Source organism: Alligator mississippiensis, chromosome 9, assembly GCF_030867095.1.
Source record: "Alligator mississippiensis isolate rAllMis1 chromosome 9, rAllMis1, whole genome shotgun sequence".
NCBI classification, from domain to species: domain Eukaryota; kingdom Metazoa; phylum Chordata; order Crocodylia; family Alligatoridae; genus Alligator; species Alligator mississippiensis.
This window is the reverse complement of record NC_081832.1, coordinates 2,447,609-2,475,026: the sequence shown is the minus strand read 5'-3', so window position 1 is coordinate 2,475,026 and position 27,418 is coordinate 2,447,609. Positions and strand designations below refer to the sequence as shown.

At 54.9% G+C, this 27,418-nt stretch overlaps 1 protein-coding gene across 1 annotated transcript; it reads right to left on the bottom strand.

The window, feature by feature from the left end:
• Positions 1-256: 256 nt before the first annotated feature.
• LIME1 (Lck interacting transmembrane adaptor 1) lies at positions 257-27,407 on the bottom strand. The gene is made up of 6 exons (XM_019495242.2): positions 25,806-27,407; positions 17,421-17,579; positions 16,605-16,656; positions 15,821-15,908; positions 14,996-15,453; positions 257-10,848 (listed from the first exon to the last, which is right to left on the bottom strand). Exons 2-6 carry the CDS (start codon positions 17,540-17,542, stop codon positions 10,426-10,428), a joined length of 1,143 nt encoding a protein of 380 aa, XP_019350787.1. The 5' UTR covers positions 17,543-17,579; positions 25,806-27,407; the 3' UTR covers positions 257-10,425.
• Between the last annotated feature and the right edge of the window lie 11 nt (positions 27,408-27,418).

The window sequence follows — 27,418 nt, the reverse complement described above, 5'->3', positions numbered from 1 at the left end:
AGTAGCATGGCCAAAAGTAAAGTTCAAGTCTGCCAGTCAAGTATGTAGTTATTTGCCTGAAAGTAGCACCTGCGACTGGTGAGGGCTCCAGCGTGCTGGAAACAGGCACACGGAGACAGTAAATGACTGCCCAACGTCACACAGGGAGTAGTGACCGAGACAGGTGCCAGGTCTGTAACCACCCTGCCAATCCTAGCCAGTGCCGTAACCATCCCACCAGTCCTCCCCTTATGACAGAAAAAGCACAATCCCTCAATAATACCCCATTCCTTTAATTGCAAATATTATCAAACATATTTACCTGCTCTTCCGGGGAGTCATGAGGATTCTGCATGGCCCATCAAAGATGCCAAGACCTGTTGGCTGGCTAATTACCACGGCACCAGTTTGCACTTTCAGTGCCACGTGTTAACTCAGACTCTTGCAATGTGCCCTAAGCACAGCCAGTTTCTGCTGCCTAACTGTAAGCCATAACTGGCAGAGGTGAGAGGTGAGTGGCATAGCCAGAGAAGCAAAGGGATATTCTCTCTCTCAGATCTGAAATGAATGAGAGTCAACAAAGCAGAAGGTCTGAAGAGAGGAACTGCAGAAAAGCTTCATGCTGACAACAGCAAATGCACAGATCGGCCTGGTGTAAAAGTCAGGGGAAAGAGCAGGAAACGGACGGGGGTTGCATTCGTTAACACAGCCTCACATTATACTTTCTAAGGCACAGATGCTGGTGCCCAAAAACCAGCTGGGCATGTAAGCAGGAGACCAAATTGCAGCAATAACACAGCTCAATCCAAACCGCTGAAGTCTTTCTAAGCAGGCAGATTTCTGCCCCACGCAGGGTGCCAGGGCACACAAGCACGTGCAGCTAAAGTAACGAGGAAGTTGGGTCGAACTTTGAAAGGGAAATTAGCTCTTGGACTTCAAGATTCAAAAGGACATTTAAGATCAAAGCGATGAGATGGCTCTCCAGCGAGTGCAGATCAGCCTCGCTCCTTGTATTAGCAGAGAAGCTGGTCTTATGTATTCCAAACCTAGTCTCGATGGCATAACCACCAACGCTGTAGATTAGAAACCCTACAACAACTGCAGACACGAATCAAATGTGCTTTTCACAAAGCCCTGAGCATTTAATCCATCTCTGTCTCTGCCTGGATGATGAAAATGGACCAGCCTCTTTCACTCCTGGTTATAGCCGCTTCCACTTGCTGATTCTCAGCTATCATGCCACAGTGCGTATTTTGCACACGGCGCAGGCAGATGCTTAAATCCCATCAAAAAGGGTTTCATTGCAGGGATTTTAAGTTCTCTAGCTTTTGAATTTTTTAGAATCATCCTGGTCTCAAATGGACTCCCTTAGCACCCCCAACTTGCATTTCCTTTGGGCCCAGGAATCTAAGCTACTAGACACATCAGTGCCAGGAGATATAAAGAGGTCTAAGTTCCTTTAATGCACCCTTGCACCTTCCTCTTGCTCTTAGGCATCAAAACGACTCTCTCACATGGACTCTGAGCGACTGCAAGTAGGTCGAAATGAATCGCAGTGCAACGGAGTCTAAATCAGTGAAAAGACTTCCATCAATTAAGTCATCACCTCTCATTTGGCACGCTGCCCTCAATGGGGCTATTACAGTAGAAAACAATACAGTTGGCAGTGTTTTCCGGATCCGTGCCTAGAAGAATTTGCTCAGTCCCTTGATCTCTCTCCTGCATGTTTCTTCGGGGTAAGTCCCAGAGCGTTTAATAACATCTTTGGTCCTCCTCTTCCTTCCATCTCTGTCTCCGCGTTGTTTGAAGCCTCCACCACTGCTCATCTGAGTTTTTGAGGCTGCAGTATAGTTCCTTCAGGACAAGTGAGTTAGTAATTATGAATTCACCTAGCCCCTGAAACCCATTTCTTAGTTAGAGATGGCTGAGACAAAGCTAACAACTATTTTGTAACTGCAGCAACCATGGCCAATAAATCCTGCTTATAGACCTGTGCTTCTCTGGTCCTGCCTTTATGGCACTTGAATTGCACAGACTGGAGCAGGTTGCAGGTGTTTCTCATCCGTCACTTGCTGCTGCAGGTCACAGCATGCAGTGCGCCATCAAGGCCAAAAAAAACTTCAGGTGTCATCGCATCAGCCTTGTGCTAATGAAACAAGCCAGTAATGAAGCCCACTGAGAGGGCAGCCATTTCAGATGAGATTTGCTTTTAGTCTGGGGGTTTCTTCAGACCTGAAAAGAGAAACCTGTGGTTGTAGAGTTCAGTGTCACCTGCTTCAGGGCGAGGGCTCACCTAGCCATCACTTGTCCAGGACTGCTGAATAACTCCACGAGCGGTTACCACTGGGGAGGCAGAGCAGAGTCCCAAAGCACTCAGGTTGATCCTACTCCCCCTATTTCATTGGTACTTTTTTTGTTTTAAAAATACAAGCGCCCTACGTTGCTCCAGGGATCAGCACTGCAGAATAAGCATAGTTGTGTCTAGGAGAAGCTAGGGGGTTCGTTGTCTGGATGAAGGGCTACGCTGTGCTCCCCACTGCCAGTGGCTGTGAATGAACACCCAGCTTTTCCTGCAAGTGGAGGGATGTGAAACCAAATTGCACCTCCACACTCCGCATTCCCACCAGCCTGCCGTTCCCATCACGTCGAGTCCTTGGGAGCGTGTGACCGCGAGGCCCCTCCGCGCCTCGGGAGCCAGCCTGCCAGTCACCTGGACTCGATTCCCTACGGCGGCGCAGCGCCTCGTTCTGCTTGTGCGGCGTGCACAGGCGGTTTGGGTTCTTTTATCTCCCTCGTCCTCTCATGTGTCGAGCACTGCGTTACTCATTCGTTTCCTGTCGTCTGACTCCTAGACCTGCCAGCAGGCTGGTTACAGGGGGGCCGAGCATCCCTGCTAAACCTGAGCAAACCCCCAGGTTTGAAGCAGGAGCCCAGCCAAAAAGCGAGGAGCCGGGTCACAGGCACCGACTCTGAGCACAGCCGGGGAAGATCAGGTGCTGATACAACCGGTCGGATGCCAGAAGCCTCCCCGAGGGCTCCACTTCTCCCGGCGTAGGCACATGACTGGGCGCTGCTCATCTGCTCACCCACCTTTTGCTGCCACGGCTCTTCTATGCAGGGCGAACCCCAGCGGGGCTGCCCGCACGTGGGCAGGAAGGGCAGAGGGGGAAGGACGTGGGGAAGACCCTGGGAAGGGCCTGCCCGAGAGCGTTTCCTCTCTGAGCAGGCTTCTCCTGGCATGGCCTTCCAGATGCCACCACTGTTTGATTTACAAATTGGAGGCTTAAAAGCAAGGACAGAGTCCGTATGGGCCTCCCGCACCTTTGCCCATGGGATGTGGACGTACACGTATCCGTATGTCCTGCTTTGCTAGCAGCGCAGCCCATAGCTGTGACCAAGGGAGAAAGGCTCCTTAGCTAAAAGAAGGTGGGGGCTTGAAATCCTCCCGCGCACGGGTCCTTTCCTACCCCTGCCAGTCCCATCAGGAGCGGGACATGACAACGGTGACGACTGTATGGAGGAAAGGGCTTTGCTGGGTCGGGCGCCGACGGAGCCCTCTCCCTGCGCCAGCACGCAGGGTGGGGTGGGACCCTCCTGCACATAGATAACGGCTCTGTTGTTGTGGCTGCTATTTCTTCCCGCTCGGTTTGTCTCCTTCCACCAAAAGGCAGCGATGGCTTTTAACCCTTCAGGACCCAGACCAAGGCTTCCTCGTGAGTGACCCCCCACAGCCCTGATCATCTCCACGTGCTGCAGTGACTGACCTCGAGGGACTCCCTGCCCTGCTTGGCTCAGGCCCACCCGCTCTGCCCCACGATACTGGGCCTGGTTGTCCTGTCCTCAGGGGTCGGTGCTGAAGCCGTGATCCCGCTGGGGTTGCTCTCCTGTCCAGGACATCGCTGACTCCTCACATACCTGCCGTTGGGTCAGATGCCGTCATTTGAGCTCATTTATGTCCTGGCCTTCAAGACTGAGCCACACCTGTGCCTCAGAGCCTGTGAGCCCCCGGGACAGGCATTTCTCCTCACCTGTGTGTCCACAGCCTGGGACCACAGAGCCAAACCCGGGCTGAGGCCTTCAGGCAGCACCACGCTATAAATCATTAACAATGATAATTACACTTCTTCCCAGCGGAGAACACCAAGGCTTCACCTTCGCACCACTACGGCCAGGCAGCAAAGAAAAAGGCAGGGCACATACAATGCCCTACACAGCCGTGCAGACCTGCGAGCAAGGCTGAGAACGGACCTCTCACCACGAGCAACCGGGTCTCGCATCGCTGGATCTGTCATCGTTAAGCCTGATTTGCTCAAACAGCTGGATTAGTCAGACCCATGCCCTCAGACGCTGTCAGGCTGTGCTGGCACTGAGCACCACGCTTACAGCTGGCCTTGACCCCCCGGGTCCCTGCTTGCACGTGGTTCCCCGGTCACTACACTGTATGGACCGGAGCAGCAGCTGTGGGGGGGCTCTGTTAGGACTCTCCCCCCCATTAGTCCAGCTCAGAAGGAGTTAATAAAAGAACGATGCACCATTGGTTGGCAAAGCAACGCCTCCCCCCCCTAAATTATTATCGAAATAACAAGTCTGGGCTGTTATCACCCGGGCCCTGGGTGTCAGCTTTCAGGCTGCCTTTTCTTTCCAATTGTGTTTAATCTTTAACACAAAAATGCTGAGCTGGCTCCTTTAATCAATTTAAATATTATGCAATCGCAGCTAATGTAGTTTGCAGTCGTTTCACAAGAGCCTCGCAGCGCCGTGGCACAGACGCCCGGCCCTCCTCGTCCGCTGGGGTCAAGGGGTCTGGCTGCGGCCGAGGTCTGCTGGGTGCTCCCGCGCCCCTCCAGGCGGGCTCCTGGATGGTACTCTGACCCGCCGAGAGATCCCCGGCTGGCTTATCGGGGAGAGGATTGCTGTGCACGCGGCTCCCCTTTCATCCGGGGTCGTCGCTGAGATGGGGCAAGCGTAACTGGGACCTCTTTCCCCGCTGACCCCCGTTGCGCATCCTGCCTCTGCATGCCTTGGCCTTGCACCTGGCCTTGGCACGGTCCGTTCCCCAAAGGGCAGGGGCCCGTCTCCCTTGTGCTGCAAGCCGAATCGGGCCATGTGCCCTGAGAACAGCCTCCCTCCACTGGGTCTCAGCATAGAGACAAGCCCATTTGAAAACCAAAGCAGGGTGCCCAGCACCGTGTCCGCCCCGCTGCACCCCAGCCTTGGCCGCTGCACTGTCCCGCAGCCGTCTGCTCCCGCTCTCCTGCCCTGGAGCTCTGGCCCCCGGGTGCCCTGCGCCAGGAGCTGCGTGGGCTGCTCCGCAAGCCACTGAACTCCCCCTGGTGGAAAGCACGGGGCCGGCTCCAGGCAGGAACCAAACCGGGGCAGTCCTGCACCAGAGACCCGGGAACCCGTGGCATCGTGGTCCAGGCCCCACAGTGCAGCCCGGGGAGCCCAGAGGGCCTGGATCGTAAGGGGAAGTATCCTGGGGCAGAGAGGGGGCACTGCCCGGAGCAGCTCAGGAAGGAGTGGGTTGGTGCAGTGCTGCAGGAGGAGACAGGGAGCTGCATCTCTCCAACCCCTGCAGCCCCCAGTCAGTGAACCAGGCTCCCACAAAGCTGGGAGTGCCTAAGCTATCGTGGGGTTGCTTTAAGGCAGATCGGGAGCCCATCTTTCCCTGCTTTGTGCCTTTTTGAGGCTTTCTGTCACACCCCCAAGCTGTCCTCTGCAGCCACCCAGGCCAGGAACTTGCTCTGAAGTGGAAGTCTGGATAACAGGGCTCCTCCAGCAGCAGCAGGGCCCACCACCACGAGACCCGCAGTGAGACCGCGGGCGGGGGCTGACAGTGCCGCAGCCCACACCTCCCTCAAGGATGCGGCTCAGAGGGGGCTTGGGAGATGTCTCGTCACAACACCACTGCTCAAAGCAGCATAATGCGAGATGCAGAACTGCTGTCCGCCCTGGCAGGAGCGAGGCAGCGCCGTCGAGATCATCCCTCTGCTTCTCGGAGGTGGAGGAGAGCGGGGCCACTGTCCAGACACTGACACTTCGGCCTGGGCTGGCAGCTGGCCCTTCCAGCCTTTGCACATGTGCAGCACCGACAGGTTGACCAAAGGAGCCAGGTGCAAGCTCGTCTCTCTCTTCCAAGAACACGAACAGCTCGGGGCGAGACCTGTGTCTGTCTGAAACTGGGCCGCGGCTGCTTTTAACCCAGGCCAGTCTCCGGTGAAGCCTAGCTTGGATTCTGCTGTCCATCCGGACCGGCTTCCGGGCTGTCAGGCCAGGAAGAAACGATCGGACGTGGGAAATACGCCTGAGGTCCAGGACAGCAGGACCACAATGGTGCCAAGGGCCCTGTTTTTTGTCCCAGATGGAAGCCCGACAGGGCGGTTGGGGGCCTGTGCGGTCTCTGCTCCGATGTCACCGGTTTCTGATCGGCTGCCCCACGCAGAGACATTTCCAGCACGATGATCGGCTGGAACAGGCACGTCAGGAAAAGTCACAAGACCGGCGCTGACTGGAAGGTTGTTCCCCCTCCCCGCCCCGTGCACACAGGCACCGTTATTCAGATCCTCCTTCCCCTTCTGACCATCTGTGCATGAAGCCACATGACCGAGATTAGACTATCCTCTTCTCCCTGCTTTGTGCCTTATCGCACACAGAAGAGGGAGGCAAACAGACTCCCTGATGCTGAAAGCAAGAACCGGTGATTTCGGCTTTCCAAAATCCCAGCGGCTTTGCCGCAGTGACGGGGTTTTCCTCCAGCCCTCGTGAGCGCTGGTTCTGGTACCTGGCTTGGGATGCTGTTTTCCAGTAGACGATCCTGCTTGAGCAGGGCTAGAAGGACCCCGGGCGATGCTGGGCAGCGCCGTCATCCCAGTGCATTGCGGGAGCAGGGGGTCCGGCAGGGCTTCGCCGAGGCAGCCCCGCCAGCCCCGCAGCGTCCCGTTGCCCACTCTGCGGCTCCTATGCTCGGGCACTTGCTGCTCGGGGCACGTTTCATACTCCAGACCACCCTGCCTTTCCACAGGCCCCTTAGCAGCAGGTGGGCTTGAGCAAGGTCATTCAAGGAGTTTCCAAGCCCACCTAGATGCTGCCACGGTCCACAGGGCACCGGACCACCTTGTCCCCGGCAAACTGCATGCGTGACAAATGACACGCGTGTATCTGGAGGGGCTCCAGATGGAGCCGAGATGGAGACCTCTCTCCTTTTGTCCATTTTGCCAACAGCAGATGGGACCTGAGTCCTGCTTTCCATAACCCCCGAGTGTTTCTTTATGGACTTAATGTCTCTGGGCATCTGCTCAACTCCAACGAGCGTCTTAAGCTTTTTTAAACTCTACATTTGGGACGCGGGCCATTTTTAGAAGAAATATTTCACATCTGAACAAGCACATCTTACATGGGAAGGAATACGGTAATTCCTTCACCCCAGGTTGTACCAGGACTCGGTGGCAGACGCAGGAGCCTGGCTCGTTTCTCCCGAGCCCCAGCTGAGCGCCGTAGCCACACGCTGTCGAGCTCGGGGCATTAGCAGGCAGAGCGTGCTGACAGCACGGTTACCCGCCTGCTCTCTGCAGCCGCTATCTGGGCGCTGTATCTGGCAGGGGTGGGACCAGATGTCTGGTAAAGCGTTCGTATCTCTAGCTTGTGTGGTTTGGCATCCTGCATTCGCTCGACAAAAAGGCACATGCAAAAGAGAGCGTGAACGCTGCAGGCTCGGGGACTTTTTAGGTTTAACATGCTGAATGTGTGGCTTTTATTTGGGGGTGGGGGCGGTTTGTTTCTTGTCATTCTTCGAGCCTGGTTTGGCAGAGGGCCGGATCCAGCGAAACAGGACAGGCGATTTCTTTCCTGGTGAAGGGAGGGACGCGCCGGGGTGGTGATGGACAGTCAGCATCGGGCGAGCTCGGCTTCTGGAAGCGTCTTCTGCCCGCTCAGTTTCTGTACCGCTTTTCGAGCCAAGATGTTAATGCAGCGGTTAGCGACTATGCATCGTTCGGGGCCACGTGCTCTCCGCCCGCTTCGCCCCTGTGCTGCCTCTTCTGTGTCAGTCCGAGGTGTCGGTAGAAGTTGTAAAGGTCACGGCTGTTTTGGTGGTTGCACAGACCCACCGCTCTAGGCGTGGGCAATCTGTCATCACCCTTCATGGAAAGAGGTGTAGGATGAGCTGACAACATGTGGATCCAGCCCCGTGACAATGTGCCCCGCAGGATACATTCAGCTGCATTCCCAAATTCTCCTCATTTGTAGAGTCCCCGGACGGCTATTTTACAAGACGCATTAACACACTCGCTGCTGTCACGTGCGTTTCTTCTTCCCCAGGAAGTGCCTGCTCCGATGGGAAATGAGAATAGCAAACCTGCACTCCCCGAACATTTAAGCCTCTTGCTTTGATGGTGCACACACTGCACCTGCACTAGGGAAATACGTATGCCCAATGCAAACGAGGGGCAGCAGCCTGAACGTCCAGGCCGTGGCACCTTCGGGACGCACCAGCAGTGGGAAGAAAGGTAATGGCTTGCCAGCTTTGCTCTTTCACACACGGAGAAGCGTGCCCAGCTCACAGACCGTCTGCCCCCAGGAGGGATCAGGAAATGCCCCTTACCTTGGAGGTGGTACGGAGAGACAGCAAAATGTCCTCAATGAAAGGGCAAAGCAGGTTGCCCCTGGTGAGAAATGCAGGGCTTTAGACAATTCATAGGCAAAATCCTGACCCGCCCCGTGTTCGCAGACAGGCCCAGGGACAGCAGGGCTGGTGAGATGGTGCTCAGTGGAGGAGGAGGGAAGATTGCGAGAGAGGCTTGCCTCTGGCAGCAGCTCACAGCACACCCAGGGACTCCGGCAGCCAGCGAACGCAGGGGAAGGCGGGAGATGATCAGACCGGTGGAACCAGAAACAGGCAGATCCTGTCATCGTTCCTCCCCGCAGACGGAGAAAACAACAGCCCCAAGGCTTTGGGAGGCGGCACAGATCCCCTCGCAGCGCGTGGCCTGGTTCCTCCGGCTCCGCTCTGCATTCAGGGCTTGCTTCAGGGGTAAAACCTATCCCACAGCAGGGCTCCAGGCCATCGCAGCGGCATGGCTTTGGGAACACAAACAGGCCACCACATTTCAGATCCTGCTGTCGTGTTTATTGGACCTGCAGCATCCCTATGGGCAGCCGCCAGTGTTACAAAGACAAGGGATAAGTCAAGGAGGACACAGGTCAGCATGTTAGGGGAAAGTTTACCAAGGAACTTTCTCCTGTATAAAAAAAAAAAAACTCTCAGGCTTGAACAATACGACCGTAGCTCTTCTCAGATAGGAAATCTGCCAAGGGCTGAGGGCTTCCTGCATCTCTTGCAACCGCCCCCCGGCCGTCAGCAGCTTGCAAACAGGCTTAGAAGACGTTGTTGCCTGCAAGGGACCGACTTGATGACCCTTGCTCAAGGCGCCTGGCACTGGAGGCCAGGAACATCCTTCCCGTTTTGCACGAGGAAGCACTGAACTGTGATGTTTCCTTACTCACCCAGTGGTCGAGCTAGAAATAAGCTCTGGCCCCTGCGTCCCCATGCAGGGCTCTATCGCTCAGGAAACTCAGGGTGAGCTCCCAGAGGGACAGAGGGCTGCAGGAGGCTGTAGCCAAGTGCAATCCCTTCCCCCATGCCCTGGGACCTGCAGTGAGCTGGCCCCACGTCCCTCGGGAGGTCCCCTGCCCTAGTGTGACAATCTCTGTGCATTGCACCCCTTTTGGCTCTGGCTATGCCCTGCACTCTCCAGCGTGACACAGAGACCTGGCAAACTTTGGCTTCACCTTGCAATTAGCACCACGAATTGTGATCTCTCTGGGCAGCCCATAATCAGAGGCGGGTGGCCTGGGCGGGAGGCCATCACATCTCACAAGAAACAGACAGACCACACGTATCACGTGAAACGCACGTTCTCAGGTAATCCAGACTACTCCGCTGCTGGGTATCTCAGTTATGGCAGTGTGAGCCTGCCGGCTATAACATACAGAATAATAAGCTTACAAAGGTGGAGTACAGTATAGAAGGAAGCGTCCTCATGAGCTCAGCTGCCCCTTTCCTAGACTAGGTTTCTACGCTCTTCTTCTCCAGACCCTGCCTGAAGTCACAGGCAGGGCAGGTGCCTGAGCTGGGGGTCCATGTCCCTCTACAATGGACACAAACCCCAAGAAGCATCAACCCAAACACTCCCATCCGGACCAGTCTCCTGCCCCCAGAAGGGGCCAGCACCAGCTGCTTCAGAGGAAGCTGAGAGCAGTCATGGGATAGTCTCTCCAGGAAAGTCAGAGATGGGTGCGTGCCCTAAAGCACCAAAGGGATTATAGTTTGCAGGACTTCCCTGTGGTACCTTGCTGGATGGCTGACCTCCAGGGCAGGTGGAGGTCTCTACGGCAGTGCAGAGGGGCTGCCCCGGGGCTGCCAGGAAGGGGGCAGCTGTGTGAGAGGGGCTATAAGCCCGTGATGAAGACCTCCAACCCATTGTGGACCTTTGTGGTACTTGTTCTCCTTGCCTCCCCTTCCCACAGGTCGCTGACGCTTTCGTAGAAGTTCTCGCTGGGGCAGCTCCGGGGAGACTTGCTCTTTCTCTCCGACTTCTTCCACTTGGCGTCAACCTCTGCATAGTCTGGATCCGGGGCTGGGCTGCTCCCACGCTTGGCCCAGGGGCTGTCATCAACGGACTCGTAGCAGGGCTCGATGAGCAAGGGGCAAGTTGGGGTGGATGGGTACCCTGCCCTGTTGCCCTTTTCCTGGCATGCCGCTGGCCAGCTGTGGTCTCTGGGACCCACCTCCGCAGCAGCCCTTCCTGCACACGGGGAGTCCTGGGCTTTCTTCTTGCCAGCCTTGCACACCGTTGAGTACATCTCCTCCACCTGCAAGAGAACAGCCGTGGTTAATGGCAGGTGCCAGACAACAGCGGCACAAGGCTCTTGCCTGCATTCCCACCTCTGACTTGTGCTCTCGCTTTATCACCTCTCCGGGCCCTATGCAGAGAAGGTCAGGCTGCATGTGCATGTGTGTGCGCATGCGTGCAAGGGACCGGGGACATGGTGTGGAAAGAAGCAGCTACAGTCACACCTGGCTGGGCTAGGCCCAGTCACAGCAGGCAACACCTGGTTATAAAGAAGGACCTGCTCCCACCCGCACCTGCGCTCTGTGCTTCTGCAGGAGGACGTGCTAGCCCCTCCCTGAAGTGGGACATCGGGAGAAGAAAACCAGCAGCCTGCCTCATTGATATGGATTCATATTCATGATTGACGCAATGATATCATTTTGATCAAGATTGGATAATATTCAGAGATCGGCCTAGGAAGGAACTTAAAGCTAGTTGGAAGCGCAACCATACACCCCCATGAAAGACAGAGAAGGGCAGGCAGGCAAGGTGGGCTTGGAGCGTGCCATCCGGTCTGCCTGATGTTCTGGCTGTTGGAGAAGCTGCCTTATTACAGAGCTGGAACCAAGGACAACCCGCTGGTGAGCACAGCTGGAGAGGTTCATAAGCTGCATTAAGACCGCCCTGATGTCCCAGCGTGGAACCGGGTCCTCTACGGCAGGATAAATATTAACCAATCCTTCCATACACGTCTTGTCTGCGGCATGCACAAAGCCAGATTACTTATCTACGAGCACGTGATGCACCGCTGCTGCTGCTCGCTGCACCCAAGGACCCGAGTACTCAGGACTCCTCTGGATCCAGGCCAGCACTGGAATGATGCATTTATGGCTTATTTTGCAATATACTTGCTGTGACTTTGTCCAAGAAAATGCTGCTGGTGCTGACAAGGACACACCTGGGACAAGACAGACAACCACCATGGAGGATGTCTGAAGGCAAGCTAAGGACTAAAGCAGACCCACTGGTTTCACCGTGGATCCTGGATCCTTTCGAACAGTTCATCAGTCTTGTCATGAAACAAAGCACCCCATTAGTAAGCGGGGGTCCTCTCCCTCAGATTGGGTTGGAGTAGAAGCCTCTGACCAGGGTTTCTGCAATGTGTTTTAGCAGATACAACGACCCAGAAGGCCTGAACAAGGCTCTGAGCACACGCCTTGCTGTTGTCTGGCTTTCAGACAGTGAAGCGACAGCCAGTCTAGGTTGTTCCTTGGGGAGTGTTTTTGCAAACCAAGAGATCCTTCCCCCATTGCAACATGAGCACCTGGTAATTTGCCACTTTGATTTCAAATGAAAAAGAAGATGATACTTTCCAGGCAACTACATCCATTTTTTTTTTCACTCTCCCCACTACAAAGGAAGCCAGACCTGCTCTTGGCCTATGGACCAGTGCTGCCACTGCTAATGAACTGGGAAAAGGTGGTGTCTAAAAGCAAGAAAATCCTTTCTATGGGGCCTGGATGTGGTTGATCAGCCATTCTCCAAGGGATCTGACACAAAGCATGAAGACTGTGCTGCTTTTGCTGACATTCGAGCCCATTGAGAGCTGTGGGAAGAGATTTTGTTCTTGGAAGCAGCACCCAGAAGTCCAAAGACCAAGGGAAAGGTTTCCTGCAAAGCAGCCAGCGAAGGCAGTGGTGGTTTAGCCCTTCTGTTTGGAAGCATCTGGTCAGGAGAGAAGCTGTGGCTACCCCAACACCTTCATCAGGAGAGCACCAGCCTCCCGCTCCGGTTCTACCCTCTCCATCTTCCATTTGTACCGCAGGCAAGTCCTCCTCTTCCAGGCGCTCTGGGGAGGTAGGGCTCCCCATAGTCCATGCGCTGACCTGACTGCAGCGGTCTCGCACCTGCAATGCAGGTGTTTTCCTGACCCCTGATGAAGACGGAGGAAGGTCTGTGGTGCCCAGGCAGCAGCCAGTAGGGCAGAACCTGCCGATCAGGCCAAAAATGAAGTTCAGGCAGTAACTTCTCTGCTGCAGGGTGAAATTATACCCCTGCACCATGTCTAGTGGTGGAGTCTCTGGGATGGATGACCTGGTCCACGCTGGGATGGTTTGGGGAATCCATCTGCGCGCAGCTTCCGACTCCAGGTTAATGGTATGAAACCCCCATATTTCTTAACGCTGCCATGTAAATGCTCGCCACCTTTGCTGACAAGGGCTGAGTCTCTCCCAGACAGATACAGGAGAGAGCAGGCCACTTTAAACAACTGTATTCTACCTCGAAAGTAGGGATGCTTAAGAGGCAGCCTGAGTAGGGAAACCCATCGGACAACCGTTCTCTGCGGGGCTGCGCTGAGAGCCTGGGAAGTGCCAGAGAGGACAAAGGGGTAGGAGTGATGGGATTCCTTCAGGCCTCTCATGCTCTCATCGTTCAGGAAAGCTGAGGCGAGGCAGGCAAGGCCCCGGCACGCGCTAGCAGGCATTGCCGGGAGGACGTTGCACCATCTGAGCTGCGCCGACCAAGCTAGGCAGAGGATGCTTGGGAAAATGTTCACCGTGGTTGAAGCCATTTCCACTCCCTCCACCAGCCCCAGATGAGTGAAATCCCCTAGGGACCAGACCCAAGCTCAGAGGAAAGTCCTGGGGTTGGGCTGTGGGTCCAGCCCTGAGTGAGCAGTGCAACACCCCAGGGATCTCTTGGCGAGATCTGTTGAAGGGCTTGCAGTGAACCCTTGGACTCTGCTGCCAGCAGATCCTCTGCAAGCAGCTTGGTTCCTGAACTCCTCTGATAAGCTACTCTCCAGCTCAGCAGATGTCTGTGCAACGCAGCCCAGACAAGATAAATGGTTTCACGTCCTTCCCAAAGCACAGGTGAAAAATCTAGCCCCCAAATCCTGCCTAATCCCACCCTAACAGCAGTGCAAACCCCCTTCTTCCCACGTTGCATGTGCGGAGAAGGCAGATCAGGGCACCAGAGCCAGGGATGTGTGTTGCATTCACAGGAGCAGAGGGTTGAATGGGCCTGGAACAGCACCAGCCTGGCTGTGCTTGTTTGGTGGGTGAGATCTGGGGCCGTCCTACAAGGAGACTCACCAGCCCTCGCCCAGGCTTCGAGCAAGAGCAGCAGCAGCGAGAGCCCAGCCTGTTCTCTGGAGGGCAGGCAAGGAGGGAAGGCTACATCTGATGGAGGAGCCTGAAATCAAGGCTCGTGTTTCCTGACCTGCATGAACATCCACACATACCTTTCCTAAGCCAGCACATACCGTTCTCAGCCCCTGGGCCTTGAAAGGTCTTAAGTGTTACTCACCTAGGATCTTTCTGTGTCAGGCCCAGGCAGAGCTCTTGAAAGCCACCACGAGCTTCTGGCTTCCTCCTTCTTCAGGGGAAGACCACGGTCTGCTCACTGTTTCTTAGACTGACTGAGCTAGGGGTGACAGGCCAACCCCAAAGCAGACTAAGCCTCTCCGCCAGCTGACCCTGGGGTCTGGTTTTCCTTAGTCTGGGGGTCAAGCTCAGGTGCTCCATGCCACTAGCTTTAGCCTGTCCTGTGCACAGTATTGTTGGCTGCCCATCTCCCCGGGTACCACCTCTGCACTCTGAATATGCTTCACTTATCCAGTCAAATGGGAGGGACGTGGCAAAGCGTGGCCCAGACACCACCCCCCTCCCAGTCTAGCAGGTATCAGGGTGATGTGGCTAAGTGATACAAGGGCGTGATGCGGCCGGGGTCACAGCCAGCCACCGCTGACCCCTCCAGTGCTGCCACCGCTGACCCCGACACGTTTGCCTCTCTATCCCCACCCAATAGCGGCAACAGTCATAGATCCAAGAGGACCTTACTCTATCCTCTACCCCTACCTGCTGCAGGACACGGACCCTTGCTGGCTCCTGCAGGCTCTCCAGGGCAGGGAGTGCTGTGTTTGCAGAGCGTTTGACTTGCTGGGCCTTGCTTGGCGCCATCCCTCTGTAGCTGAGGACAGCCCCAGTCCCAGCCCTCACAGTCCTTCACCCTGAGCCTTGGGGAAGCTGAGGGACTGGATCCCCGCCCTCACACGCAAAGCCCTCCCCGGCCAGCCCAGCTCCAGGCATCCATTCAAGACAATAACTACAACCTCCACCCAGTGGTTGCGGCTCCCACTGCCCTGGTCGTGGACAGCCTGGGAGAAGTGATGGATGCTGCCGTACCTTCGCTGTCGGGGGGCTGCAGGCAGCTCCTCCCCAGCCCGGGAGGCCGTCCGAAGGCTTCTGGGAGGACTCGCCCGGCATCACCTCGCACAGCTCGGGCTGGGGTTTCTTCACTTTGCGGACGCAGGCGTAATCAGCTGTCACCACTCTGCCCTCGCTGCCCAAAGGGGCGGCCTCGGTTGAGGATGCCAAGTTGGCCACCAGCTGCGGTGCTCCCTGCTTCGCCACCACAGGCTCGTACAGCGTCTCCGGGGCTGGCCTCTGCGTGGCAGAGAAGACCAAGTTGGAGTAGGTCTGGTCCGGGCTCGGGGTCTCAGCAGAAGAGTGGGGCAGGGGGATCCGGGGCAGCTCTCTGCGCAGTAGGACGCTGATGCTGATGCTTGAGCTGTTCATGGAGCTCTCTCCCTCACCCGAAGGCCCAGACGTGTAGAGGAAATCCATGCTGACAGGCCTGTGGCCTGCGAGGAAAAGGGAAAGGGTGTGAGGGCATGGCTTAGCTTTCAAGGCACCCAGAATAACTCCCTGCTCAGCCCCTTTCAACCGGGACCATGTGCTTCCCTGTTTACAGCCTGCAGCCAGTGCGATGGCTCATGCTACCGTGGGTCACCCCCACGGCCAGCCTGGGTCAGATGGCGATTGCCGGCACACTGCGGGCATGCTGCGGCATGTGGGGCCGCCCTTCTTGCTAGGTCACCGGGAGCACCGCCGTGCCCTGGCAGCTCCTGGCAGGCAGCGCTGCCTTTCCGGCACAGGCCCCGGCATGGTCCCGGTGCAGAACTACGGGATCTCTCTGTTCTCGGCGGCTCAGATCCCCCCGCGACTCACTGTCTTTCTGCAGCTTCACCCTGTTGAGCTCGTGCAGTTTGGTGTCCGATTTACTGAGCGACCGGAGCTGTGTCTGCCTCAGCAGAGACTGTAAAGGAAGAAGGATGTGTCCGGTTGTGACCACCACCGTGGCATCAGGGGTGCCCCCGCCGCTGCCCCGCACAGCCCCCCAGCCCTCCCCGAGCTGCTCCATGCGGCTAGACAAACAGCAACGAGGGGGGCAACACCCACCAGGGGCTCAGCAGCCGGGATCCAGGATCCTACGTCCAGAAGGATGCCTTGGTGGAGCTCCCTGGAGCCCGGCTCAGGACCCTGCAGCCCCTCTGCTCACGCAGTTCAATTCCTCTTAGTTTTCCATTTCCCCCTGGACACTGGAACATGTCACGGCCAGCATAACCCGGCTCTCAGCCGTGCGGTACGGCCCTGAGGCCCCTCGCATTCACCGCTCTGAAGGAGTCCTCCCTTTAGCTTCTTCCAGCATGCTCTTTCCAACCAGCTGCTCTTTCTGGGCATGAAAGTTGCTCCCCCTCTGTCTGTAAGGGCTCCTTATTGGAGCTTTCCAGGTGGCCTGCACCCCTGCCTCTCCCCCAGCCCAGGCTGAGCCAGCCCCTTGCAGGGCAAGGCTCCAAGACCTTTCGTTCAGGTGCTTCCTATGACAGATGCTGGCTGAGAAACAGCCCATCCCTAATGCCACCCCCTGGACCCCCTTCAAGCCACCCATCTGCACTGGCCCTTGCTGCTTGCCACGTGACTTATAGCTTATCAAGGCATCGCATACACTCACCTCATCTATCAGCTTTACCCCGTCCGGCAGGACCTTCTTCTTCTTGCCTTTCCTGCAATGAGAAGTGGGGTCAAGGTGGAGAGGGGCAGGAGGCACACACAATGCACAGCTGGTGTGAGCAACACTGGCACGTGACTCGGCTCTGCTCATAGCTAGGGCAGCGCGTCGGGGAACAGATTTGATGCGATGGGCCTCGGGGAGGAACGGCGGAGAGCACGATTTACGTCCCTGGAGCACGCCATGACCTGGATGCCCTACAGCAGCGGTTCTCATCTCAACCATTTTCGGCTCAAGGCACCCCTTGATAAACTCGAGGCACTCTGGGAGAGACTCAAGGGCCCCTTCAGAAAACGTTGGCACCAAGTTTTCACTCCATTTTTTACTACAGAACAATAGTGGAGCAATTGGTCTGGTGCAAAGAAGTCAGGAAGACCGGTGCAGGTCAGCCCGTGTTTAACGCTGCAGAGTCCAGTGGGAAATCTCTGCGTTTATCTTGTGAACCATGTCTGCGTGGCCAACAGTGCTGCGGCACCTGGTTGGGAATCACTTCCCTACAGCTCCTTGGGAACCAGGCACGGGGGCTCCCTCGTGTGGCCTGTCGTGCTGGGCTGCAGACGCAGGATCTGTGCTGCACCGGCACTCACGCGGCCCCGGACAAGTGCCCAAAGCCTGGTCCCAGCACGTACCGGGCACTGCAGTATGAGAGCGAGCAGGGCAGAATTAAACACGGCAGCCTTGTCTGAGTGTGCAGAGGGGTGGGAATCCCACGGTTTCTTTTCCCGTGGGTCACGGTCTATGCTACGAGTCAGCCCGTACCTTCGGCAGGCAGCACACAGGGCAGAGAGGAGGACCAGGACGCCCAGGAGAGCCACGGCCAGCAGGGCACTGACAGGAGAGAGATGGGGCCTGGCTACCCCCTCGCCAGGGAGCGGAGCCATAGCAGGAGCCGCTTCGAATCCTGCTTCAGGCCAAGCTCTGCAAAGAGAAAAGAGATGATCAGGGAGAAGGCAGATAGCAGGTCCTTTCACAGCCCTGGGAAGGGCTTGGGGGACACCTGGGATTGCATGGGGTACGTGCTAGCCTAGCCCCATGTGGAAGGCGATGGTGCAAGGAGGCTGCACGGTCTTGCACACTGAGTGTGATGCTGGGGTCTGAGAACTCGCGGGTGCTACAGAATCACAGAAACATAGGGCTGGAAGATGCATCCCAATCATCCAGCCCACCCATGGCTCTGGGGCAGGATGAAGAATACATGGACCAGCCTGGACAGTCTTCTGCCTTTTCTTAAGCACTGCAAATAAGCGCATTTCTCATCCTCCCTACGCCGCTCGTCCCAGCACTTCTCTCTTTAGAGTTAGAAAAGGTCTCCTAATATCTACCCCAAATCATCTGGGCTGCAGAGGAAGCCGATTCCTTGTTGTCCCCTAGCGAGTACAGAGAACAACGGAGCACGGCCTCTCTACAGCTGCCCTTCCCATAACAGGAATAATAATCGTGCCTCCCATGAGTCTCGTCTTCTCCGGGGAAAATAAACCCAATTCGTTCAGTCTTTCCTCACAGGTGCCATTTTCCAAGCCTCTGCCCATCCTAGACGCTTTCCAATGTGGTTACCTCCTCAGGGCACGCTGCCCAAAACTGGGCACCACGCTGCATCCGGAGCCCCTCCAGTGCTGAGCAGCGAGGAATCGTTACCTCCTTTGTCTTAGTCCTGTTAATAGGACCTGGAATAAGATATACCTTTAATTTCCCAGCAGCATCCCGCTGTGGACTCGTGTGTAGTTTGAGATCCGCTGTGACCCTCTGCCTCAACGCCTAGTGTGGCTGCGAGCAAACCACATGCTCTCTGCAGCCCCCGAGGTACAGATGCATCGTAACAAGCACCTGGCTGGAACGTAGCCATGCTCACGACCCACCTTTCTGTGGGTATTAATGGGACCACCTGGTTGCAATGCTTGGAACAGGAGTTTTAGCTGAATATGCACCTGAGATCACTTCTTTCCAGCGTGAATGGGACGTCGGAGCCTTGCAGCTACGCTGGTCTCCTGCTCCTACCCCAGCACCTCTCGCTGCAGCTATTGGGGTCAGGGAGGTTTAGTCGGTGGCAGCTGGAGTCTGCTGAAGACAGCAGCATGCAGGGTCTCTGGTCACAAGATGCACAAGAGATCTGCCTCTCATCTAGCGTGGGCCAGCAGAAGCGTTGCTGAAGACGCCACCAGAAACTTGCAGGGGTTGCCGGCAGAGGGTGTCAATCAAGAGCCAACTCAGCAGCGCTCCTGGGTGGACAGCTGGGAGCCAAGCGCTGCTTTTAAATGGGGCTGTCATTGTACCCGGCCCTGGATCTCCTTTCTCCTAGGCCAGGGCTGAACTCAGCTCCCCCTCACTGAACTCCTAGGACTCCTGGACTGACCCATTCTCGCCCTCGTGCCTGTGAAGCATCCCTCGCAGCACCCAGACGCAAGCCTGTATGAGCCCTATGGCCAAGCCTCATGAGGACAGACCCTCTCCCCCTCCTGAAAAGCAGAGCCCTCCCTGAGACGCATCCCTTCCTTCCAAGGGGCTGCTGCAACCTTCCCTGGAGCCAAACCAGAAACCTCACGTGCCTGGCAGAGCCCCACTGGGCTCTGGCGCTGCTTGCCCACATTTCTACAGCAAGCCTGGCTCTTGGAAGCCCCAGCTCCTGGAGCCATGTTATTCATGGCAAATCATGCCTCATTTATTATTTAATGAATAGTGCAAATGCATTCGTAAACAAAGCTCACGTAGGCATCAAGGAAATCCTGGCAATACAGCCCCTGTGCCCCCTCTGGGCTCAAACAGCACAGGAGCAAAGAGAAAGTACTGCAGACATTATTGGTTACTCTCTTGTGATCCTGGGGCCTGGCTCTAGGGTTTGAATGCTCTCAGATGGAGTTCGAGCAAGGTATCAGTGGCTAGATGGGTGCAGGAGTCTGAAACCTGTCTGCTATTGGGGTAACATCATCTGCTTGGAAGGAATGAAGGGAGTAAAGCAGAAAAAGATGGGGAGGGGGGAAAGCAGAAGGGGAAAACAAGAGGGTAGAATAGCATGTCGGTACTGACTGGCTGAGACCCAGCAGACTCATAGATGGAGATGGGAGGGATGCTTTCAGTTCAGGATATCGGCAGTTTCTTAACCAAACCATCATGTTCACGGTGACTAGAGCCAAATGAATAAGGCAGCTTGCAGAGAGCTGGGCTGCAAGCATAGCATCCCCTCTGCATTTTAGCGAGGTTGGAGGATTCAAAGCTGAAACCCGGCTATGATCGTGCAAGCTGGTCTTGAGGGTTTGGTTCTCAAATTAGCCAAAATCTCACAGGAATCATCATCTGTGACACGACACTGCAGTTGATAACCGGTCAGTCATGGATGTGATCGGGAGAATGACACAAACGTAGGGCGGGCAGGGCCTCCAGAAGTCATCTAGTCCAACCGCTGCTCCAGGTAGGAGCAGCTCTGTCCAAAACCTTCTCATCCAAGTATTTGTCTAACCTGATCTCTCCGTTTTACGGCAAGTCTGGCTGTGGTTGGTGCCCTTGGAAGCCCCAGCTCCTGGAGTCATGCTATTAGAACCAGAAAAGCAATAGATGGAGAGCAGAGGATGGGATGAAACACAACGTTAATAATAACCCCTAGCCTGGTTCTCAGATCAAAGCAAAATTAGGAACCGTGATACCGCCAAAGAACTCCTGCGGGAAAGTCCAAACCATTGCACGAGGGTGTCCTGGCACTCGCGCTTCCAGCTCCAGGACATTGGTTTTGGCCTGCTGTCCATGCCACCTGGCTGGGGCACATCTTCCACCCTGCAATGGGCCTGCTGCAGGCCTCTGCAAGGGCATGAAAGGAAATGAATGCTATTTGCAGTCTCCCTACGTACTGCCACGGGCGCCTGGCTCCAACACCAGCATCGCCCACGGACCCTCGGAACAAGGAAGAGACTCCTTACCATCATAACCGGACACCCCAGTAAGCTCCTACGGGCGCGCCAGCTGGATGGCCTCTTAGCAGCCACATCCTGCTGGGACCAGAGGGGCTTTAGCTCATCGCTAAGCCCCTTCTGTGTTGAACACGTCCACATCCCCCAGTTCCTCCTCCTAAACCTTCCCCCTCCAGCCCCGCAGCCCAACACACCTGCTCTCACGACTCTGGGCATGTGGGGGCTAGTGGAAGCACCAGGCTCGGCTAGGCGGGTTTGAGACCACCCTGCAGCTCATTTGCAACTCCTCCAGCAGCGGTAGCAGCAGGCTCAGATTGTGGGGCAGACAGGAACAGGAGGCAAACAGGCAATGACTCAGCTCACAGGAAACCATGAGGGGTTTGCACTCGCTCCTCCTGCAGCCCCAGCTCTCTGCCAGGGCTGCTCCAGGGGGGTATGGCAGGGGAGCGGTTCTGGGGATCTCGCACCAGGGGCACAGAACCAGGGCCGGGAACTCCCGAGCTTTGCTGGGCAGCGCTTGCCAGCACCCCAAGACCCGCAGAGGATGGCAGAAGGGAACGAAGCCTAGAGCAAATCTGATTCAGGGCTGGGGGGACTGGCCCAGGACAGCAGGTGGTTCTCTCACAGGGCATCGAGCAAGCTCCAAGTTGGCATTTAGGCCCCTAGGTGCATTGAAACGAATGGGAACACCTACTTGGATCTGGCCTTGGTGTTCCAGGTACTCGCTATTTATTGTGTGCCCAGTTCCAAGCAGGTGAGCAGCTGTAAAGCCCTGTCCAGGCTTGTCAGGGAAGCTTGGCCCATAAAGGCACAGTCCTCATCTGCCCTGAGGATGCTGGGCTGTTCTCCCCAGGCCTAGGAAGGAGGTGCGCTGGTCCACCTGGGAAAGGAGCTATCGTGGAACCAGCCGCAGGACTCTGATCAGTGTTCAAGCCCCGTTGCCGCCCCAGCAAAAGCCCGTCATGCAGTTGTGCCCTCCACACTAGCCCCCCAGCCTCTCCCACGAGTGTCACCTCTCCTGCCTTTCTGCCTTGGCTTCTGTTCCCTCTATCAGCACCATTGGTTTCCTGTGCTGCCCTGTATCACATGCACTCTGTGCATGAACAAGCAAGCCACAGCCCCCCTCCACCCTGCCTGCCACCCCCCAGGCATGCTTGCTGTGGTCTCCTCTACTGCTGGCAGCCTGCAAGAGAAGCTTGCAGAGCTGTGCACGAAGCAGCAAACCTTGCCGCAGCTGGAAAGCTGTCCCCGTGACGCAAGAGAGGACGCTGCTGCTGCCCCAAGTCCATGCAGGGCCCTACCCTCTAAAAGGCACAAGCTGCATCCTGACAGCAGGGCTCTAGCTTGGTGCCCATAAGCACCATGAATAGGGGAAATGGCCCTGGTGAAGCCATCGTACCAGCATGCAGCATGGATTAGTAAGTCTGGATCAGTCGTTCTCAGGCCAAAGAACAGAGGAACCAGGCAGAGGAAGGTGGGTGGAGCGCTGCTAGTCAACCAGCTGGCATTGGCACCATTTCCACCATAGCCAACCCTGCCCCGTTAGGGCCCAGGTGCAGCTGCCCGAGAGAGCGCAGAGAAGACGGAACCAGCTTGGGGGCTGGATTCTCCCCGTCTACACGCTGCCGTAGCGTCACTGCCCTCAGCCGATTCCCATGGGGATCGGGCCCCATACGGCTGCAGTGGGTGCCAGCCCTGGTGCTTACACAACTGCAGAGGGGACTGGGGAAGTGCCAAGCCTTTCCTCGGTCCCAGCCAAGCAGCGAGAGCTGATTCAGCCATCACGTGCCCTGGCTGGGAGCATTTACAGTGCCACTGCCTTTTGGGGCCGCTCTGCTGCAGGCGTATTTTGCAGGCAGCTTGTGGGGTGGCAGCTTCGCGTCACATTCGTGCTATTGCACCAGAATGGAAAACGATCAACTGTTTTTGAGGTTTCACCTGTTTTCCTGTGCAAAAAAAAAGATAAAAAGAAAAAGCCGCCTCTCAGTGAGACCCTCTGCCTTCGACACCTTCAAAGAGAAAAGTCATGTTCATGGCAGGCTGATGAGCTTCGAAGGAGCCAAACCAGACACCGGGCCTGTTTGTGGGATCCAACCTGGCTTCGGCTCCTGTTCCCTGGCCAGGGAACAGGGTAGCCAATGCCCCAGCAGGTCCTCAAGCTTCTCACTCCAGAGGTCTCCCCGGGCAAGTCGCTTACCTTTTGTGCAATCATTTTGCTTAGTGCTATGGAAAATAAAGTCACCTCTGGTCTGACTTTTCTGTGACTCACCTTCCTCCCACATCCAAGCTTGCAAGTCACGTACATAAGCCAAGAGCCCTAGATAGTCTCTCAGGTGATAAGAAACTAAGACAACACATGCCCCAAAGGCTTCCAGATGCCTGGCCCCCAAACCACCCAGAGAAGTGGTGAAATTTCCATCCTTGGAGGTTTTTTTAAGAATCAGGTAAAAAAAGTTTTGGCTGGCATGATGTAGTTGGGGCTGGTCCTGCTTGGAGCAGGGGTTTGGACTAGATGTGACCTTATGAGGTCCCTTCCAGTCCTCATTGTCTGTGATTGTATGGAAGAGGCAGATTTTCTGGGGCTCTTCATGGAACAGCCCTTTCCCCAGAGGAGGACTCGGCAAAGCAGAGCTACTGCTCACCAAGCAGCCAGGACTCTCTGCCGTCCTCTTTCCTCATCAGCTTGTCTGCACGCTGCAAAATGGTCTAGAGGTTGGCCTACCCCAATGCAGAAGGAAGGGCTTGGAAGGGAATAACTGAACTCCACCACCCATCATTGCAGCTGCCGTTCATACAAGGATGGGGAAGGAGAAAACTGAAGAGAGGGCGACTAGCTAGAGACACCAGCTCTCCAAACCTTGCAACGTCAATAGGTCCCTTCTGGCTTCATAAAATACATGGTACTAGGTGCACTCTTATTACGTTATTCTTGTTAGCTGAATAGCTGCCTTTCTAACTCTTCTCATGTTTTACAAGCGGCTTGCTAAGCAGGGACCATCCAATACAGATACAGGCCTCAGCATCCATGTACAAGCATGAATGAGTCAATATGACTGTAACGGTAACAGGAAGGGGCCAATTCCCCAGACCTTTTTGTCAGCCAGGTATTTGCACTGCAACTAGGGGCCAGGACAAGGATTTCACTGAATGGTAACAATAAAACATTTTTAACGCCCCCCCCTCCTCCCCATTAGACAATCATAATTTTTCCTCTGCTCTTTTATGGAATTTATGGTTTATAAAGATAGGAAAAATATGCTGGCCATACCTGGGGAGCATGGACGAACGCTGCAGAGTACATTAGACCACACAATACATACACTTGTCAGAAGTCTCCTTTGGGACACAGTGGTTGGTGCCATGGACTTTGAGTTAGTCTAGTACCCGACTCTGCTTACCCTGAGTTGCACAGGCAATAGTTTTGCCTTCATGCAGCCTCACTGAAGTCAGCCAGGCTAACCATCTGCACAAGGACCAGTGGGCTGACTGGGACATTGCACAACGGAGGCTCAGACAGACTTTCTGAAATGTGAAATGGAGCTCCTTGCCAGTAAAGTTACTGGGCCCCCAAACCTGGAGCTGTTCTCTAAGGCAAGCACTAATAGCAGCCAGTACTACCTGCCGGGAGAGCTTTACAGGCCAGGATGGCTTTGATCAGCAAATGCGTGCACCTGCTAGGACACACACACGCGATCCTGACTGGTGAGAATGAACAAGGGAACCCAAATGATGGCAGGTGTCTGGTACAAAAACAGGCTGTTTTTGCTGATTTGTCTCCCCTGGGTTTTGTAGTTGATGTTGTTACTTCAGAAGAGTGACCACAGGCTGGGGCTTAAATCTATCAGCCAAACTGCCTAAACATATGAAACAAAATTCACCATACCATGAAATTGTATGGATTGTTTTACAGGTCAAACTAGATCACCTAAGGGTCCCTCCCTCCAGCTTTAAATTCTATAAAAATTCCCCCAAACCTCCCAATTTCTGGAAGGGAAGAGGAACGAGCGTATGGGTTGGTCACCACTAGCCATCTTTAGTGAGGCAGTAACTGGCAAAAGCTTTTTGCTATTTTAGAGGATTTATCTAGACAGGAAAGGGTTATTTCTACTTACTGAGATTTGGATAAAACACTGTAATGGCAGTGAATCCAGGGAGAGCTGCAGGCTGCCCAGGATGCTGTCAGGAGAGGCTAAGCAGCAAAACCATCCCGTTTCAGATGTGCATGGAGGGCAGCAGCTCATCGCTGGCAACTCAACAACAGACAAGACAAGCTGGGCAGGCTTGGTAGCAGCTTTCACTGTCTAGAGGATGGAGAAGTTTCTGATGCGTTGAACAGCGCCCTGGACTTAGGAAAGGCTCAGAGTGGCACGGAGGGCGGACGCAGCACTCTTCCTAGTGTAGGGTGCCCTGCGCGAGGAGGGTGGGGTTTGCCAGGGCACTTGGCTTGTCTGTGCAGGCTGCACTCCCAGAACTGCCCAGCACCCTCTTCACATCAGAGGAAACCGATTGAAATGTCAAGACTCAAAATCAGGATCCCACCCTCCATCCACTAGCTGAGAGCGCATGCGTGCCTTGGCGGAGAAAGCCACTTTTAAGTAGTAGCCAGGCATACTAGAGAGAACGCCGGGTCACAAGACACTGGTACTGGCAGGAATTGATGTCCTTTTTACTTGCAGAAAGGCAGGCCATTAGCTAGCTGAGTGCATTTACTGCGAAATGCCTGGTAGTCACTCCAGTCATTCACTTGCCTACCTTGGCCTTCTTCCTAGCACCACGGCAATGCCATCAGAGCTCCTAACATATGCTGTTACTTCCCTGATCAGTCCCCATCCCTCTAACACAGCCTCAGTTGCAGCAGCGTGGTTGACAATACCTTATTTCTTCAAGAGGTGGCTCACCCCAAGAAGGAAATGGACTTTTTTTTCCTTTTTTCTGAGGTACTAGGTACCGACTCCTAACAGCATTTCAGACACAAGGACATTAATCAGCCCCCAGTCCATTTCCTGACCCAACTATGGACCATGACCCAGCTCCTCTGTCCAGTTGACTAACTGAAGTGTAAGTAACCTGCCTGGCAGGTAACTTGAGGTTCGAGTGCTAAACCACAGAGCAGGAATCTCACCTTTCTAGTTCAACCAGCCGCATTCATGCTGCACTTGCTACATGTGGAACGTCAATGTGCAAATACAACAGCTGCAATACTTTCCAGCTACCCAAATGCACTTGGTAATAAACCCATAGCACTTACTTGGCACAAATTCAGAAGCTAGGCAGAAATCCATCCATGTCCTCTTCTCTGTCAAAGAACCAGACACTCTTGGCTGCTCTTACTCTCTGCTGCCTTTATTCAGCAGCAAGGGGCTCTTCCTAACTGCATGCTCTGGAGCTTTTCAGTTTGATTGTGCAACTCTGCTGCTGCTTTGTTCAGTGCTGTTTTCCAGTCCACAGTGAGACACCTCTGAGCCTATACCAGGCAGTCTGATACCACAGCTCGTTTCCTGGCCTGCAGAAGCACTGTTTCACTAACTTGTATGCTGCTTTTGCTTTCTCTCGACTGTTTTTGCAGAAAGCTGGCTGCAGGATGGGTTCAGTGGGAGACCAACGTGCAAGAGCACGCCCTGCTGACTCCTCAGTTGTACTTGACCTCATTTTATACCAGTTCTTGAGACTACTAGATTCATTTTGCCGAATTTGCCTAAAAAGAGACGCAGTTCCTTTATTTCAAAGTAGCGTTGCTTATTGTGAAGCATCACAACATATATATGAACTGCTTTATTCACTTTTAACACACAGCCACCTTGGAGGTGGAAACACGTGGACAGAAAGCCACGAAGCAAACCGGGAAGGCCTCTCGAGGTTGGAGTCAAAAGGCAGTTATGTGATTTCACCAAAGTGCTGGAATGAACATTCCTGTCCTTGCAGAAAGATTCATAGATATTAGGGGCTGGAAGAGACCCTGCGAGGTCATCGAGTCCAGCCCCCCTGCTATAGGCAGGAAGTCTGCTGGGGTCAAATGACCCCTACAAGATAAGCCTTCAAACCCCATTTGAATGAGTCCAGAGTAGGTGCTTGCACCACTTCTGGGGGGAATCTGTTCACTCGGACTGTAAAGAAGTTTTTCCTTACGTCCAGTCTAAATCGGCCTTCCAGAAGTTTGTGGCCATTAGACCTTGTCATCCTGTGGGGAGCCCTGGTGAACAACTGTTCTCCCAGATCCTGGTGCACCCCCCTTATGTACTTACACATGACCTGGCCCTGGGGAATAGATTAAACCGTGCAAGATTTCTCCACTCAACTGGCTTCTCCAATCCTATGCCACTTGGGTGCAGACAGTTCATCATGCTGAGTTGTGCATGCTGATCCTTATCACAAGTATGAGACCACAGAACTCAGTCACTGCACGCATTAACCCCAAGAGGCCATCCCAAAGCAGCTCTGAATTACATCAGTGCAGGGGGAAGACTTGAATACAGAATGATGCTGATGACGAGAACTGAAGAAACTGATGCTGTTAGGGTTGGAAGATGTTTTCAGACAGTCCGTGTCTTCCTTCTTTCCTGCTAACAAGAAATGAAACCTCAGCTGTCCATCTACATCATTCTTCTGGTGGTGTCCAGCACTGTAGAATCCACGTGCCTCCCACGCGAGGGCAATATCAGTCTCCGTTTCCTCTATAGCGGCAAGGTATTTTTCATCCATGTCTGCACCTTCACTATAGCTTTTGCTGTTCCAAGGCGTTTGTAGGAAGGCTATGCTGCAGATGAGACTCGTACACCTTTGACGAGTGGCTTTGGTTGCCTCATACTTTCTAATCCCTCTTGACAGTGAACTGAATAGCTTTGGCCCTGTAGCCAACAAGGC

Bases quoted from the DNA above. Each gene is read 5' to 3' on its own strand.
- LIME1 (XM_019495242.2), bottom strand. From the start codon at position 17,542: ATGGCTCCGCTCCCTGGCGAGGGGGTAGCCAGGCCCCATCTCTCTCCT. The intron at 15,454-15,820 runs GTGAGTCGCGGG...TTTTCCTCGCAG, and splicing joins GGTGAAGCTGCAGAAAGACA to GCCACAGGCCTGTCAGCATG. The intron at 10,849-14,995 runs GTACGGCAGCAT...GTTCTCTTGCAG, and splicing joins GCAGCCCCCCGACAGCGAAG to GTGGAGGAGATGTACTCAAC.